The sequence below is a fragment of the Lycium ferocissimum genome, chromosome 1 (genome assembly GCF_029784015.1).
Source record: "Lycium ferocissimum isolate CSIRO_LF1 chromosome 1, AGI_CSIRO_Lferr_CH_V1, whole genome shotgun sequence".
Classification (NCBI taxonomy): Eukaryota; Viridiplantae; Streptophyta; class Magnoliopsida; order Solanales; family Solanaceae; genus Lycium; species Lycium ferocissimum.
The window spans coordinates 9,156,834-9,171,258 of record NC_081342.1 but is presented as its reverse complement, the minus strand read 5'-3'; the positions used below and the strand labels follow the sequence as shown (position 1 = coordinate 9,171,258).

Below are 14,425 nucleotides of genomic sequence, written 5' to 3'. Positions count from 1 at the left end.
AAAAGAGACTTTTGGGGATTTTTTATTTTAAGGGGTTTTTAAAATCAAAATAGTTTTTTAGTTTTTAAAGTATTTAAATAAAATTAAAAAATATTTTTAAGCACTTAAATTTAAGTCAAAACAATAAAAATGAGCCAAAAACCATAAGCTCACAGTCTCCTAATTTACAAATATTTAGACTATCTATTTCATTGCAATTTGATTTATATGAGCGTTGATTAGATGCATGACATTTAAGAAAGAGGAAAGATTTTTTAAAACTTGTGGTTCAAAATAAATCTTGAAAATTTGTGTGGTTGTAAATCGATCGCTAAAGTGATTATTTTGAATTAGGAAAGAGATCATTTTATTTTAGTGGCGAATTAAAAAAGAAATACGTTCAAATAAATTGAAACAGAGTGAGTATTATTAAATTGTTGTCTTTTTTGTGAAGCAAGGGCAATTGTGGCAAATCAAGAAAAGAAAAGATGTTGTCCGCTGAAAGTGCAAACTATTTCAACCCCCATTGATCATCACCACTTTTCTCATCTCAGAAAACAAACCAAATCACTCAATCAAATCATCTGAAAAAATGTTAGCAGTATTTGAGAAATCAGTGGCTAAATCCCCAGAAGCACTACAAAGTCCAAACAATGACAGTGCTGTTTGTGCTATGAAAGATGGTTTCTTGGCACAACGTTTCTCATCAGCACATTCAGGTTCAGTTACTATCAATCTTGGTTCTGCTGGTTTATTGGCTTACTCTTCTGAACGCCAAAACCCTCTTCTTCCCAGGTTCTAATTCATTATTTCTTAAATCTACTGTCTTTTTTCTGACCCCATTTTGTTTTGTTTTTTGATCTGAAATTTGTGCCAGCTGTTCATGTTGTTATGTTTGGTGTAGTAGGATAATGAGATCTACTATATAGATATAGATTCATGTAGTCTATTATAACTACAGTATTTGACATTAAAGCTTTTAGTTGATTTGATTGATTGATTGAATTCTTTTCATATCATGTTTAAAGAGTTGATTTCTCACGTGGTCACATTTCTTCTTGAGTTTAATTTTCTTTAACAAAGAAGTGGCTTTCTCAGATAATAACTACTGGTCAACAACGATCTTTTTTTATTTTATATTTTTATATATGGTCAACAGTTGTGTTTGTGTTCTTTTGTTGATCTGATCTGTGATCTTTTCAGGAAGTTCTTGATTCTATTTTACTTTATGGTGGATCTTGGAATTGAAATGTGAAAGTCTGGACATAAGCTACAAATTTTGTTTATTCTGCTATCTATGTATTCTGGACTTGTTATCTATGTTTTTGTCGGTTTTGGTTGGATCCAATGATGGGGTTTTGGGGCTTAGTTTGAAACTAATTTTTCTGTTGTTTAATCTTTCTTCCTTCTTTTATTTTATTTTTTTATTTTTTTAATGACATAATCATCAACCAGTTGCTTGGTCTAATATGGTGACTAATTTGTTTAAAATCTCTTGCGATTATGTCAAGATTAAAGTTTTTTTTTGGTTTTCGGAAATTTAGGTTTATTTATTTTAACCAAATCACATTTTGTCACAATAATGCTATTCTAGTAGACTGTCAAACTTCTTATCCAACCAATATGTATATAACTTTTACAAGTGCAATCTTGAAATTTGTAAGTTAAACGCTGAAGGTGAGGTTGATGATGTTTCTGGCAGCAGAATAAAAGCCACAACTAAAGGTTGTTGAGTCTGGTGTTGGGCCTTGTAATATGAATGGCTGTTGTAATGTTATGAAAGGATGTGTTTTCCTGTTAGAATAAATACCTTCATTTTAGATGGAAAACCTTGAAGAAGCTTAAACAAAATGCGGAAACATTCTTGTCAAGAAGCATATTTCCTTATGACTTTTTTTTTTTTGGGGGGAGATAAGAAAGAGGAACTTTCTGTGACCTAAAACAGGCTAGCAACTTTATTAAGCGTTTTTGCTTTGCCATATGCATGTGATGATACGAACTTGTAAAACAGATTATGTTAATTGGACGATCGCACACTAATATTGTCAATGCTCTGCTTCTTATAGGTTGTTCGCTGTTGTGGATGACATTTTCTGCATGTTTCAAGGCCACATTGAGAATGTAGCACATCTTAAGCAACAGTATGGATTAAACAAGACAGCAAACGAAGTGATCATTGTTATTGAGGCTTACAGGACTTTGAGAGATAGAGGTCCTTATCCTCCAGATCAAGTTGTGAAGGATATTCATGGAAAGTTTGCTTTCGTTCTTTATGATAGCTCTTTGAAGTCAACTTTTCTAGCTTCTGTAAGTGTTCTTTATACCATCCTATCTCGATCTTGACTTATCTGTAATGTTCTCGATCTTGGCTTAAATGTACAAGTTCCATTGTTATAGGATGCTGATGGCAACGTGCCTTTCTTCTGGGGTACTGATGCCGAAGGCCACCTAGTTCTCTCAGATGATGCTGACATTGTGAAGCAAGGCTGTGGGAAATCCTTTGCACCATTTCCCAAAGGTAATGCACATGAATTTCTTGCTTTGAAGGGAAAGGTCCTGGAACTTATAGATTATACATAGTATATATTTATTCTTTTTGGATTGGTAATAAGTAAAAGAACTTCTGTTAAAAAGGGAACAAGGGTGAAGCTCATCCATAGGATCATTGAAATTGGAAAATGTGCTCTTTGCAGTCTAAGCCCGTATGGAAAATAGATAATCAATATACAGTTTTTGATGATCACCAATATAATCAAATGAATTGATGTTTGTCAGATCCATCGAGACCTCTTCTATTTGTGCGTATAGTTCTCTTTGTATGACTTTTATTTCCTTCTCTGTGGATGAACAAGAGGGTAAAATAAAATCAGGGAGAGTGGTAGGTCACATGGGCATGGCAAGATGCCTATACATAAATAAATCATGGGATGGGATTCATAAATTCAGGTTGTTATATGACATATTATCTGTGGATTTAGTATATGCTTCTCACACCCTATCAATTCATGAGAATTTGGGTTTTCCCATTCACCCTTATGTAGCATTTTCGGACTTAATTCTTTAACAGTATGTTTTGTGTGTATTGTTTTCTTTCTCGTTCAAGATGCTCAATCTCTTATAGTTTATTTTTAAATCAGACAGAATACTCAATGTGTCGTATTGTCTTGTTTGATGCTTCAGGATGCTTTTTCACATCTTCTGGTGGCTTGAGGAGTTATGAGCACCCACGTAACGAGTTGAAACCAGTACCTAGGGTGGACAGCTCAGGCGAGGTGTGCGGTGCAAACTTTAAGGTGGACTCAGAGTCTAAGAAGGTGGAGTCAGGCATGCCCAGAGTGGGGAGTGCTGCTAACTGGTCCCAACACTACTAAGCTGACTGCTGTTTTCTTCACCATGAAGGCTTCATTATTAGTTGGCCTTCTATCTGTTATTGCCAACTCTTTATCAACTCGTTGATAACTTCTCTATTGCAATGAGCTTTATGGATTTGTAGAGATGTTAAGAAGTGAGGAAAGATATTTCATATGAGACTACTAATGCATGTGATTCTCTATGTCGTACACTGAATTAGGCCATTTTCTTGGCTGGAAGATGCCTACTTTAAATAACAATGTCTTTGATACAGGGGCTTTGCTTATCTTGTATGCTTATTTGGTGCTTCCATTTTCCTTTACCCTTGCATTTTCCATATTTTCAGATGGTGTTGTAGCTAATATTAGCACGTTTCATAAGCATGCTGGCTGGTAAATGTTCTTGCTAATAAGAAACATCAATAGACAGGTATCTGGTTCCTTGTGCATTGACGTTGTATACCCACGAGTTGGGCTTGTTGAAGGCAAAAGAACCAGTTGTTTCTTAAAAGGTAGTGCCATGTCAAGAACAATTTTCATAATTGCAAAAAGCAAAAGTAAGCACCATATACACAATGCGCTTTGGTAGGAAAGTAGCTCTGGCTACATAACTTCCCTTGTCAAAATGGTTGGTGGTTAGATTTTGAACCTTTTGAAATCAGAAGACAACTTGAGATTTTGTGAACATAATGATCGAATGAAGTATTAGGACTAAAAACTTGCTAACCAAGATCGCCAACAGAAGCATGTGTCTATTATTGCTATTGCATGTCTACATTTTGTGAATCGTCTGTGATAATACAAGACAACTAGACTCTTAAGATTGTGATTTTCTAGGAGCAAGAAACTAACTATAATAGTGATAACACTGCACACGAACCATGATAAGTGTAAGAAAACATTGGCTTACAAACTTATTCATGCTATGCTAATATATTTGTAGCTGACATTAAAAAGTAAGCATCAAAATATGAAAGCAGAAAGTTAACATAGGCAGCTCTCTGTTGCAAGTCCTAGCTGATCTTCAGTCCTTCGCATCTGCAATTCCTCCAGGTGTTATCTGAAAAACGTGTATTCATCAAGGAAAATAAATAACTGAAATATCTAGTTTAACACGACACTAATCTCGACTCAGTGGAAAGTGATGCACTAATCACAGATATATAGGGCGGGTTTTCTTTTTAACTGTAAATTATAATCACAGTAAAATGTGATAGAAAAACTAATATAATAAGAGAAGGATATTGCTTCAGCCTCTGGAAGATTTGGTGCGTCATACACCTTGCAGACACGCTGTTCTCCTTTGCCTTTCCTGAACATTAGTCTTATAGTTGCTGCATGAGCAAGGACATGACCTCCTGCTGGTTTCTTTGGATCTGATATAAACACACCACCTCCTGGATCAGCTATAACTGCATTCACCAATCCAAGTACTTGTGTTAGCATGCGTAGAGTTTCAAAGTAGAGAAAGACAATCAATATACAGTAAACATAAAAGACTGTTTAACTGTTTGGGAAGTGCCATGGAAGGAGTATTAAACAGGAAACTTTGGAGTCAAATCCATTTACATCGACACTTAGGAAGTAACACTGTGTCTATGCACTTACTCCTTCAGCTTTAACTTTACGCATATCAACATTTTGTATAGCTGTGCAAGGTTGGACTGCCTACCTTGATTGGTCATGTACACAGCAACATTAAATTCCTCAGCTATCTTTATCAGTCGGGACAGCATCTGAGCCAGCTTTTGCTGGAAATGACAAGAAGGCATAGGCATTCAAAAGAAAGTGTATCAGAACAGGTGATTGCAGGCTCTTCTTCACAGACAAATATCAAGATATTGGAACTTAAAAATCAAAAATCATGCTCTGTATTTAGTTGTACCTGACGATCTGCAAGCTCTCCTCTTCCAGTGAAATCCACTCGAAATAAAGCAATCACAGAGTCAACAATCTGCAAGTAAATTTCAATATATGAACAAATGCCATCAGTAATGGTCTTATTCAGGATAAACCGGAAGTTGTGGCTTTCACCAGAAGTCTGAAAGGCTCTTCAGCCATCTTTGCTGCCAGACCAAGAAGTAGGTTGTATTGATGTTCATACGTATATGCACGAGCATAAATGATCTGGTGAATTCACGTGATAAGAAGAAAAAAAAAGGAATGATAAGAAAATCAGCTGAGAAATCAGTAAAGAGCAGTAGATCATTAAATGAGGGTATAAAAGATGTTTTACATTGTCAAGAACTGCTCCTGCGTCCATTCCAAATCTTTCAGCAATGGGCACAACACGATCTGGACGACTATAGTACACTTAGTTGAGGAAAAAGGATAAAATGGAAGGGAAGCATTCTCTTGAGTTTCTGTAGCTGTTACTTCATGAAGAGACTAATAGGTGCTTGTTTGAATTCTCAAGATATATGAGTAAGGAATTATTAGCAAGGATACAATGTTCCCTCAGTGTCAATGTAAGCCACCTTTCCATTCCCTCCCTTCATACTGGTAGGAAGCTGCAATAAATCAGACAAATGAATTGACAATCTTGTCAAATTCTGGATGATACCATGAAAGTGTAAAGCATATGAAAGATATGGAGTAATCTAGATGGTCAAGACATTTCATTGCTTCTGATTAAGATCAGAAGTGAACCTGAGTAGAGACACATAGAGTATGAGCAAGTTGTGTCTTTCCAGATCTACATAAGTTGGTTCATTCAGCAGAGAGTTAGATGAATACTCTACTAATGTTTCTACTGCAAAGCTAAAACAATAGTCAGTTGATTTGTACCTGAATTCACCAAAAGCTTCAGTGATTGCTGAAGTTTCTATCCCTCCTTCAAAAGTTCACAGAGAAAAAAGGAACAATCAGAATCAGGAGCAGTTTCTGTATAAAGGAGAAGCATTCAGGATTCAATCATATAGGACCAAAAAGTTTACCTCCTAAGAGTTCATCCAGTGCCTGACTTCCAGTTGTAATGCGAACTACTTGCTTCCTCTGTAACAAACATGTAGTATTAACTATTCAGGTATGTTTTTATGTAAGGCACAATTAGGACTTTGCACTATCTAAAATGCCACACAAGCAGAAGAATGAAAGTGGATGGCAAGGAAAACAAAACCAGTGTTTTTCTTCCATACGAGCCTCATCCTACTTATTATTACTTCAATGGATTACTAACGCATCATAGAACAAATCCAACTAAATGCATAAAACGAAAAGGAAAGAGAAAATGTATACTTTGAGCAGAGCATCACTCCCAGTAATATAGCCGAAGTTCTGCAAGGATTACCAAAAAAACAAAGTTAGTAGCAGCAGAAACAGATGACTGTATCATCAACAGAAATATGACTATCAGAATATAAATCTCTAACCACTATCTTCTCAGCTGCTTCACATATCTTGTCAACTTTTGCCTCGGATAACCCTTTGATCCCAGTCAAGTTCTGGAAATTAAACAAGACAGTTTTGATACTTATTAGAAGAGAGAGTGAAAAACCAAAGTACAAAGTAGCACTTTCTGAATAATAATAATAACACGAGTTGTTTTTTCGTTTCACCTTTTTCGTGTGCATCATCAAGCCATTGCAGGTGTAGATACCTGCGTCTTGCAGCTTCTTCACATCCCCAGCATTGATTCCATGAGTTATCACTGCATAAATAACCCAAACTTCGCTTAATTAAACTGTTAATCCTTAAAGGAAGTTCATCACTACTTTACTACATGAATTTATATTTGATATTCAAACAGAGATTATAATAAGAAATTCGAAACAGAAAAGAAAATGATACTATTACGTTTATCAACAGCTTCAAATAAGTATAAATGATACTAAGAACTAATTCAGAGCCATAACTTTCATCAACTAACAAACACAAATCACGCAGTAAAGGATAATGAAATTTTTGAAGTTTTAACAATGCTACGGTTGAATTAGAAGAAAAACGAGCAACTATATATACATTAACGATCTGTACTGTTTCTACTCCAGACAAAAACATAATGTATCACAGAAAATAAAATCCAGATTTACAGTAAACTAGCATGAATTTCGAAGCTCAACAAAGTTACAGTTGATTTTTAAGGAGAACAAGAATATCGTACTTCACAGCTTAGTGTATTGAGCTTATCAGAGCTATATAATTCATCAACTAACAAATACAAATAATACAGTAAAGGATAGTGAAATTTCGAATTTAAACAATGCTACGATTAAATTTTGAAGCTCAACAAAGTTGCTGTTGCTTTTTTTTTTTTTTTTTTTTTTAGGAGAAACGAGAACCGCGTAGTTTATTGAGCTCATTGAGAGCTATTTCATCAACTAACAAATACAAATCACGCAAGTAAAGGATAATGAAATGTTTGAATTTAAACAATGCTACGGTTTAATTTTGAAGAAAATGATATTACGTTTATCAATAGCTTCGAATAAGTATAAATTGAGACAATAAGAACTAATTCAGAGAATTATAATAAGAAATTTGCAACAGAATAGAAAATGATTATTGCGTTTATCAATAGCTTCAAATAAGTATAAAAAATGATACTACGAACTAATTCAGAGCATAAACTTTCATCAACTAACAAATACAAATCACACTGTAAAGGATAATGAAATTGAAATTACGTTTTGAAGAATGCTGCAATAAAATTTTGAAGAATTTCAAACGAGAAATTGAAATTACGTTTATCAATAGCTTCAAATAAGTCTTCTTCATCATCGATTTCTTCACGTTCAACTAGCTGTAACTGTTCTTCAGGTCTGAAAATTTGAAATCAATCAACACATTAGAATAAAAATCACAATAAGAAAATATAGTAAATACATAATGAAATATGAACTTTAGATTATTACTTGAATGCAAGCATTTTCAAAGAGAATTTGAAATTTGAAATTTTGCTGAAAGGAAAGAGAGAATAATGGTTGTGTTTGAAATGTGAATTCGAATTCTCTAACAGAGTTGTTATACTCGTTTATATACACAAGCGGAACCCGCGAAGTTCTATAAATTGGAATTTATTTTTGTGTTTGGGTTCCGATTGCATGTGGTGAGGGTTCAGTCTAACTCTCCTGCATGCATTTTCTTAATTTTGTTTTAGAAATTAGTGGTCGTTTGGTGCATGGCCAAATTATCCCGGATTATAATCCGGACTAATTTATCCCATCTATCTTGGATTTATTTTATACCATCCTAGTAGATGGTATAGAATAGTCTCTGGGATGGATATCTTGGGATATCCCACTATATAAATGGGATCATTTTATATTTTTGTTTGTTATTACAAAATATAAATTTATAAATGGGATAAATTTATACCTTCTACCAAGTGTTGATAAAACTTATATCATGCACCAAACGACCCATTAGAGATATATGAGAATTGTTTGTAAATGGGAATCACACATGTTAAGGAACACTATTTCCCTAACTGTGAAGAAATGTTAAGTTATATGAGTACATAAAATGGTAGGCTAGCTTGAACTTTTACTATTTTTCACGTATGAGTTAGTCATATTAATATCAAATTTAGAATTTAGTCATGAAACTTAGTTAAATTTAAATATTGGAAATTTGATATTCGAACTACACTATTTAATTGTAAATATTAATATTTTTTCCCTTGACTTAATTATCTTATGTGCCAGTTTATGATTACGAATTTCGAAGTTATTCGACACATTCTACTAATACCATTATCCTAGTAACATTTAGAATATTCAAAGAAAAAAATATCAAATTTGTTTGACTATTTGCCCTTTAATTTTGTGCTACTAATAAAATTCCTACTCCAGCTTTGCATTATAGTCTAAAATATTCTCTCTCTCCTGTACGAAGATTCGTTATTGACTAGCTATTACTTGAAGAATGCTTAGTAGAAAGCCAAACTAGACATAAAACATTTATAAAATTACTAGTCAATTCCAGTGTCTTGAAATATAAGTTGAAAAATAACTATGTACTATGGGCTGAGCCTGTGGGGGTGCAAAATGCTTATCACCTTTTTTGATAGGAGTTTTTATACTTTTTTTTTTTTTAATGTTTCAATTTTTTAAACATTAACACGATTCATATATATGATTTTTTGTTAAGATTAGTCCCAATTTTTCAACCAATATATATTTGTTCAAATTCCATATTCTATTTTTCATATGCTTTCTTTAGAGGTTTCAATGTGAACATTAGCAATTTATGTTCTCTAGGTAATGAGGTAAATATGTACAGTAGCTTCTAATTAGCCTTTCTTTTTGTAGTTAAAACAGGACTGAGATAGTTGTTACAAGTAGTTGTGGGGTTAGGGGGACGACTCGTTGGCCTTACATTACAAGTTGGATAAGCTTATAATGCATTTGCCTAGAAACAGGAGAAAAATAGAAAATGAAGTTTAGTTTAAAAACTTCCCTCTATCTTACTTGGAAAATATAGATGTTAAAGAATTGAGGGAACAAGAAAAGTACAGTAATCATATTATTCTTAGCCCAAAATTAGCATGATCTTTTTCATTCATTATGTTCTATCTTTAGCTACATTTATATTCATACCAAGCATATATTTGCAGGTTTGAGATCACTTCTTTTCATATAATTTTAGGTCTATCCCATTCCTTTTAACACCTTCACTTACCATAATTTCACACCTATCGACCGGTGCATTTATAGATCGACTCAGAACATGTTCAAACCATCTCAAGCGATCTTCTTATATTTTATCCTCTGGTATGACTGCACATCCACATCTATGTGACACTCATCTTGTGGATATGTTGGACTTTAGCAGCCCAACATCCACTATCATATAATATAGCTGATCTTATAGTTGTTCTATAGATCTTACCTTTCACTTTGATAGGTATCCTTCCATCACATAACACCCCAATAGTACTTCTCTATTTCAACCATCCTATTTTAATCTTATAAGTAACATCTTCAGCTATCATTCTATTCTCTTGAAACAACGATCGAGACTAGATATCTAAATTGTTTGCATTTTGACACTGCAATCCCATCTAGTCTCACCTCAACTTTCTCCTCACATGCTAACTAAACCAGTAATGCATGTATTCAATCTTATTTCTACTTATCCAAAAATTCTTACTCTCTAACGTGCATCTCCATGGTTCAAGCTTTTGGTTGACACCTTCGATAGTTTTGTCACTTAACACTATATCATCACACACCACGAGACCTTTTCTTATATTGTGTTGGGTAGCTCGTCCATAACTACGATAAAGAAGTAGGGACTCAATGTATACCTCGAGTAAACCCAGTGTTATGGGAAATTCTTCCGTGTCGCCTATCACTGTTTTTACGCTAATAACAACTTCTTCATACATGTCCTTTATGACATCTATCTATAAATAAGAATTTCTTTCTTCTTCATCACCCACCAAAGGAATTGAACTTGTGTGATACTCTTATCATATTCTTTTTCTAGATCAATGAATATCATGTATAGGTCTTTCTTCTTTTTGCAATATATTTTCATCAATCTTCTTAGTAAGTATATAGCCTCTGCAGTAGATCTACCGGACATAAATCTAAATTGATTCTCTCACTCTTGTTGTGTTTCTAGGTCCACATTCTATTTTCATTGTATGGCTCATAAGTTTAGGGTCACGATAGTTAGAACACTTTTGAATATCTAATTTGTTCTTATAAATTGGAACCGTGGACTCTTCCTCCACTCATTTGGCATCCTACCCCTTTTTAGTATAGGGTTGAATAGTTTGGTGAGCCGTTCCACTCCTATCTCTAATTAAAACATATTAAACATGGATACTCAATAATACAAGACTAATCAACATTTTTTTTTTTTTTTTGCAGTTTATCAGATGATTATTATCAATTGCATTTTGAATTAGAAGGTTTATTCTATGTGACATTTTTAAAAACTAGTTTACTTTGGACATTTTAGACATATACTCTAATTGCATTTCTACACCTTTAACTTTAAGTGTCGCATGGTTACTTGTTAGAGTTATGCAGTTATTAGTAATGTAAGAATTAGTTATGCAGGTATTAGTAATGCAGGGTTTGATTACTCATGTATTAGTTATTTCATCTTCTATCATATATAAAATAATACATAGATTTCCTCATAACTTATACATGCATTAGTTACGGGACTCTAAATTGCTAACCAAACATCGTATTTTGTGTGTTGAATTTTATACATAGCAAAATATGCTACCAAACATGGTACAAGTTATGTAGGATTTAATACATGAATAGTCACTTCATTTATACATGAATAGTCACTTCCTAACCAACAACCAAACGATATCTTATTATTCATAATTTCGACTATTTTAATAAATAATTAAGTATATTTAACCTTCAATTACATTTAGAGTTACATTAATATCTCAAATGGATTAACTAATTAAACATGATATATGAATAATTAATGATGCAATTGTCAATAACTCATTAAATATGTGAAGATTCACAAGCAAAAGAATTAAAAGTGCATATTTCAGTTAATTGAAAGTTAAATGTGTTTTTCGACATATTACAAGGACCAAAATAAAAATTTATCGATATTTGAGCAACTAAAAGCACAAATATTCTATATGCAAAAGTAGGGGTGTACATGGACCGGGTTGGTTCGGATTTTTTAAACACCAAACCAAACCAAACACGGTTTTTAAATTTATACACCAAACCAAGCCAATAAAATTCGGGTTTTTCAACCTCGGGTTTTCTACCGTTATTCAATTTTCTCGGGTTTTTCGGATTTTTTTTTGTGAATAGTCTTGATACAAAAGATATAACTTTTACTTCAAATATTTCTTTAGTCCTAGTAAGATATAACTATATAATTAAGGTGTTTCTTAAGAAAATAACACAAAATGTGAGAAGAGTGATGATGTTGTGTTAAAATATTCAACAAAAGCTAATAAAATCGGTTAAAATAAGTATTGCTAATTAACAAGCCATAAAGAAAATGACCATAATCTAAAAATACTAAGTCATGCTAAAATAAGTACGGCTAAATAAGTATTAATTACATGACAAAGAAAAAAAAACTTTAAGTTATGTATTTTCACTCTCTAAATCAATTATGTAAAACTAAAGAATAGATATCCAACATTATTGTTATTCCTAGTGGTAAATGAATTTCTTTTGTTAGCATTAGTGTTGAGTTGGTTTTGGCTTGACTTTATTTCAGTTACTAACATCTATAGGATATAAAACTTATGACATTCAAAATTCTAAGTTCAAGCTTGAATAATATGATAATAGATAAAAAATTACGAAAAAATTTAAGAAATATTTATAAATTACATTACAAATAAATATTTTTATGTATAAAATAATTTAAAAATTGAATACAAGTAATGTCGGGTTGGTTTGGTTCGGTTTGACTTTTTTTAGTTAAAACTAAACCAAACCAATTATGGTCGGGTTTTTTTTTCAACACCAAACCAAGTCAAACCAAACCACTAGTCGGATTTTTTTCTCGGTTTGACTCGGTTTAACGGTTTGGTGCGGTTTGTCGGTTTACTTTGTACACCCCTATGCAAAAGGGTAATTTATCACAATCCTTATTAATAATTGAAGTGTTGGATCAGCATACAGGTTTCACATATGTAAAAATCATCACTGTTTGTCTTCTGCTTAGCATGTCCAACGGTTAAAAACAAAATTCAATAATGTTAAAGTTATTTCTAATCATGTTTTCATTGGCCAAAAAAGATTTCACCCCACTTTTACGTTTGATTTTAGTCATATCATTTCGAATGTCATACTTCAAACTCTTCGAAGAGTTATGTGTGCGCTCACGCATATACCTGCGAGCACACACATACATTTGCGGGCTTTGCCCTAACTATCACTATTTTTGAAAATCTAAAAGAGCTACCGAAAAGAAAAGCATTTTTTTGTGCGGATTGCCCTTCAAAGGCACTGGTCTTTAATTTTGTCCCTCAAATTGGTGCTCTTTAATTTTTGCTCTTCCCCAAACACCCCGAAGTTCTGGATTCGAACCCCAGCTCAATAAAAAAAAAAAAAAAAAAGAAGGAATTTCGCAAGACAGATGTTTGGATTCACAAGGTAATATTTTGCATGCAAAACTCTCCCTCAGGCAGAGTTTTGAATGCAAAACTTTACCTGAAGGTAGAGATTTGAAATTCTGCTTGAGGTAGAGTTTTGCATGCAAAACTCTTTCTTGCTAATCCAAACTCTACCTTGCGATTTTTTTAAAAACTTTTTAACTTAGTGGGGGTTCGAACCCGAAACCAAAAGATTTTTAGTGAAGGACAAAAATTAAAAGACCAATAATTTGAAGGGAAAAGAATAAAGACCAGTGCCTTTGAAGTTTGAAGGGTAATCAATGACCCAAAGAAAAGAATGCAGTCTCTCTCTCGGCCTTTGGTGAGGAGAGGGCTGAGAAGAAAACGTTATTCGCACAAAGCTTTTTGCTTTCGCATCCTTACTAGTAAAAGCTCTTTGACCAAGAAGACAATCTTATGAGGATGGCTACTATATAAATTAAATATAATAATAACAATAAATCTTAATAACCTGTTGCGGGTAGGTGCAATTATGTGAGTTGAGATACGTGTAACTAATTTTTTTGATCAGTGATTCAAAGGAGCAATTGGTAATTTGGTATTACTTGATTTCCACAAATATAACTCGCTTGTGTATATTTTCTACCATTATTAGAGGAAATAGAGAAAACTTCTAATCTCAGAAATCTGTACCGCCATCTCATTTGAAAACGCATGGTACTATGGGCCTCAATATTTTACTCTTTTTCCCCGATTAAACTTGTGTTTTTCTTTAGAGTTTTTTTTCTTGCATTTGTAGTTAGATATAAACTTTGTACGTATGGGTAAGTATGATTAATATTTTTCATTTTTTTTTTTTGCGGATTGCCCTTCAAAAGCACTGGTCTTTAATTTTTATCCCTCAAATTGGTGGTCTTTAATTTTTGGCCTTTGCCTAATGGTTCTGGGTTCGAATCCTAGCTCAATAAAAAAAAAAAAAGAAATTTGCAAGACAGAGGTTTGGATTCCCGAGGCAGAGTTTTACATGTAAAACTCTAACTCAGGCATAATTTTGAATGCAAAACTTTACCTGCAGGTAGAATTT

General features: G+C 33.1%; 2 protein-coding genes across 2 annotated transcripts; one reads left to right on the top strand and one right to left on the bottom strand.

The window, feature by feature from the left end:
- Positions 1-500: 500 nt before the first annotated feature.
- On the top strand, positions 501-3,616 carry LOC132046662 (stem-specific protein TSJT1-like). Its single transcript, XM_059437369.1, has 4 exons — positions 501-774; positions 2,046-2,286; positions 2,377-2,497; positions 3,160-3,616. The coding sequence occupies exons 1-4, from the start codon at positions 572-574 to the stop codon at positions 3,348-3,350; spliced, it is 756 nt and encodes a 251-aa protein (XP_059293352.1). The 5' UTR covers positions 501-571; the 3' UTR covers positions 3,351-3,616.
- Positions 3,617-4,064: 448 nt separating this feature from the next.
- Positions 4,065-8,213, bottom strand: LOC132046655 (meiotic recombination protein DMC1 homolog). Its single transcript, XM_059437356.1, has 15 exons — positions 8,183-8,213; positions 8,013-8,089; positions 6,887-6,978; positions 6,701-6,772; positions 6,567-6,605; positions 6,266-6,323; positions 6,117-6,162; positions 5,979-6,024; positions 5,778-5,839; positions 5,566-5,632; positions 5,364-5,456; positions 5,215-5,283; positions 5,002-5,080; positions 4,575-4,741; positions 4,065-4,398 (listed from the first exon to the last, which is right to left on the bottom strand). The coding sequence occupies exons 1-15, from the start codon at positions 8,194-8,196 to the stop codon at positions 4,354-4,356; spliced, it is 1,026 nt and encodes a 341-aa protein (XP_059293339.1). The 5' UTR covers positions 8,197-8,213; the 3' UTR covers positions 4,065-4,353.
- Positions 8,214-14,425: the final 6,212 nt, after the last annotated feature.

Coding starts and splice junctions, on each gene's coding strand:
- LOC132046662 (XM_059437369.1), top strand. CDS start 572: ATGTTAGCAGTATTTGAGAAATCAGTGGCTAAATCCCCAGAAGCACTA. Junction 775..2,045: donor CAAAACCCTCTTCTTCCCAG/GTTCTAATTCAT, acceptor TGCTTCTTATAG/GTTGTTCGCTGTTGTGGATG. Junction 2,498..3,159: donor CTTTGCACCATTTCCCAAAG/GTAATGCACATG, acceptor TTGATGCTTCAG/GATGCTTTTTCACATCTTCT.
- LOC132046655 (XM_059437356.1), bottom strand. Junction 6,606..6,700: donor AAGCAGCTGAGAAGATAGTG/GTTAGAGATTTA, acceptor TAATCCTTGCAG/AACTTCGGCTATATTACTGG. Junction 5,633..5,777: donor ATTGACACTGAGGGAACATT/GTATCCTTGCTA, acceptor AGTGTACTATAG/TCGTCCAGATCGTGTTGTGC.